General features: G+C 32.6%; 1 protein-coding gene across 3 annotated transcripts in view; it reads left to right on the top strand.

Moving 5' to 3' along the window:
• The window catches only part of LOC125029025 (SH3KBP1-binding protein 1-like), a 20694-nt gene that overhangs the window by 8166 nt on the left and 10028 nt on the right, over window positions 1-2500 (top strand). For all 3 annotated transcript variants that reach the window (XM_047618746.1, XM_047618747.1, XM_047618748.1), the window contains exon 7: window positions 723-919. In XM_047618746.1, the coding sequence (XP_047474702.1) occupies window positions 723-919 (197 nt within the window). The remainder of the gene's footprint in view (window positions 1-722; window positions 920-2500) is intronic.

Below are 2500 nucleotides of genomic sequence, written 5' to 3' on the forward strand. Positions count from 1 at the left end.
ATTTCCATGTGAAACAGAGATCTCCCTCTTCATTGTCCCTAGGGTTAAGGTTAAATTTAATTTTTAAAGTCAATAATTGGCTTTGTTTTTATCCATCCCTTAAACTCTGTTAAGGTTATGATTGTGTGGATCTAGTAAGTTCATATAATGTGAAATATTATTAGGAAAGAGAAACGGGTTTCTTTACTGAGAACGTTTTGTAAATTCAGTATATTTTATAAGCATGTTTCTCAACTGTAGGTGCAAGATTATACAAGTATGTTATATATTTAATTCTTTTAGATTTTTTTTTAGTCTTATTTTTGTATGTTGAGTACATTTTGTTTATTGTTTTCCTATTATGGACTGATTATAAAAGTTACTGATCCATATTAAAAAACTTTTTGTTGTCTTCCAAAATTGTTAATATCTATTAATAGAACTTCCAAAATCTTTTTCAAATTTATTTTTTTATGTATTAATTTTCTTATTACATGCTAACATTAAAGTGCTGTCAATCGCTGGTGAGTGTGTGTACAAATAGCAGTTTCCCAATTTGTAAAAAAAAAAAAAAAAAAAAAAAAAAAAGGGGGGTAGGAATTTTCATGTCACAATTTTTTTTTTTTTTTTTTTTTTCCCTTTATTTCATGCATATGAGGATTATTACAAAAAAAAAAAAAAATGTCTGAAATATTTCCCTGAGCCATTGATCTGGATTAAGCTAATGTTTTCCCGGATTCCAGGAACAAAGATAGCACAGGCTGGCAGCTAGCCTTCACATCCCCACACATTGACCAGCTGATTGAGCGTGCGGCTTTAAATGCTAAGCTGTCTCCTCCCAGCCAAGGGGGTGAGGCGGGCCAGAAAATGCTTGCCATTTCTTACACTTCACACATCAGGTTGTGGGGCATCTCGGAGGATGGGACGCGGAATGACATCGGTGAGTTTTTCAGGGTTGGCTTTTGTTTATTTGTGGTTGTGTTTAATTTGTTTTGGTTAGTGTTTACATTAGTTCCTGTTTTGAATTTTGGTATGTAAACTACAGCTTTTGAGATATCAAGCAACTTATTTTTCACTGGTATTTCAGTTCTTTATTACCTATTAATAAGTTCTAATATGATTCCCTTCATTCTTGGCTTTGGATTACACAAAAACATGACTTTAACTTTAACCTAACTTAATTGAAAAAAAAAAAAAAAGTTACCTGTTTATTGAGATGATGTGGATGGAGTGAGTCAGTCATCCATACCAGAGTCCAAATCAGAGTCTAAGTCAGGTACTGAAACTTGAAGTGAAGTTCAGTTGGATTCCATACATTGATGATAACTGTGTGTTAAGTTACATAAGGATGGGTGCATCCTTATGTGCAGCTAAATCAGACTGGAAACGCTTAGATATCTGTATCCCAGCAAACAGATTCTTCTGTTTTTCGCATATGGAATTCATAACTATTTCTAAGAAATAGTTCTTCTTCGACTTTTTTTATCTGTTGAGTAGTTTAGTTTTTATTTCAGAATGCCTTATATGCACAAAAGTAAAATTTTAATGTTATTTTATTTATAGTTTTTATTTTGTCTTTATTGATTTCTATTTTTTTCAACTTAGTCTTGTGCAGAATGACGATTGAGACAATGATGTTTTGCCCTTTTTAGAAGCAAATTCTGTACGTTGAAGCTTTTTGAACAGCTGGAAGGGACATATGACAATACATTGGAAGGTTCATGTCACCGTGTAAGCCACACCAATTGCATTAGCATAGACTGATGTCATTTTATATATTTTCTAGAGTTTTTATCCTGTAATTTCATGGTTATACTTAATTGGGGCTATTATCATCTCTACAGATAGTTTCTGTGAAATCAAACTAACACCAATGTTCAGAAGCAGCACAGTGTGATCCTTACCTGAAAAAATACCCAAATATTGTATAAAATTAGTAATTGTGGTTTAAGAAAGTCTTAATTGATAGTTGGTAGTGATTTGGAAAAAGAAGAGAGAAGCAATAGGGTTTTTACACATTTTTATTTCACAAAGAAAACCCACATAAAAAAGGATTTCTACTGGAACAAGATGCTTCACTGCCATCACATAGCTTGTAGGCCTAACCCTCAAGAACACTTGGGCGTGGAAACAAGTATGCCTCCCCTTTGCAATGTTATTTTTTCTTTTTCTGCATAAGTGTTTAAATTTGTTTTGCCATTTTCCAATGTCTATATTTGTCATTTTGTTTGCTTTATCCAGATGGTAATAGACTGTTTTCCTTGCACACACTCCATATTTTCTCTCAAGATAGTCCATAACTCAGTGCAATAGTAATAACACTAAACAGCTAGTTGTTTGTGTAATTATTATTATTAATAATTACACATGGTGTCCAGGAATAGGATCCTGAGCATGGAAATAGTAATTTCCCTGGAGCCAGTATTCTTCTAGTCATGTTAGTACATTCCACACTCATTTGTTAATGGAAATAATGCAAAAATAATGCCAGATAAATCTAATCACCTTCCAAGAGTTTTGT

Source organism: Penaeus chinensis, chromosome 9 (genome assembly GCF_019202785.1).
Source record: "Penaeus chinensis breed Huanghai No. 1 chromosome 9, ASM1920278v2, whole genome shotgun sequence".
Classification (NCBI taxonomy): domain Eukaryota; kingdom Metazoa; phylum Arthropoda; class Malacostraca; order Decapoda; family Penaeidae; genus Penaeus; species Penaeus chinensis.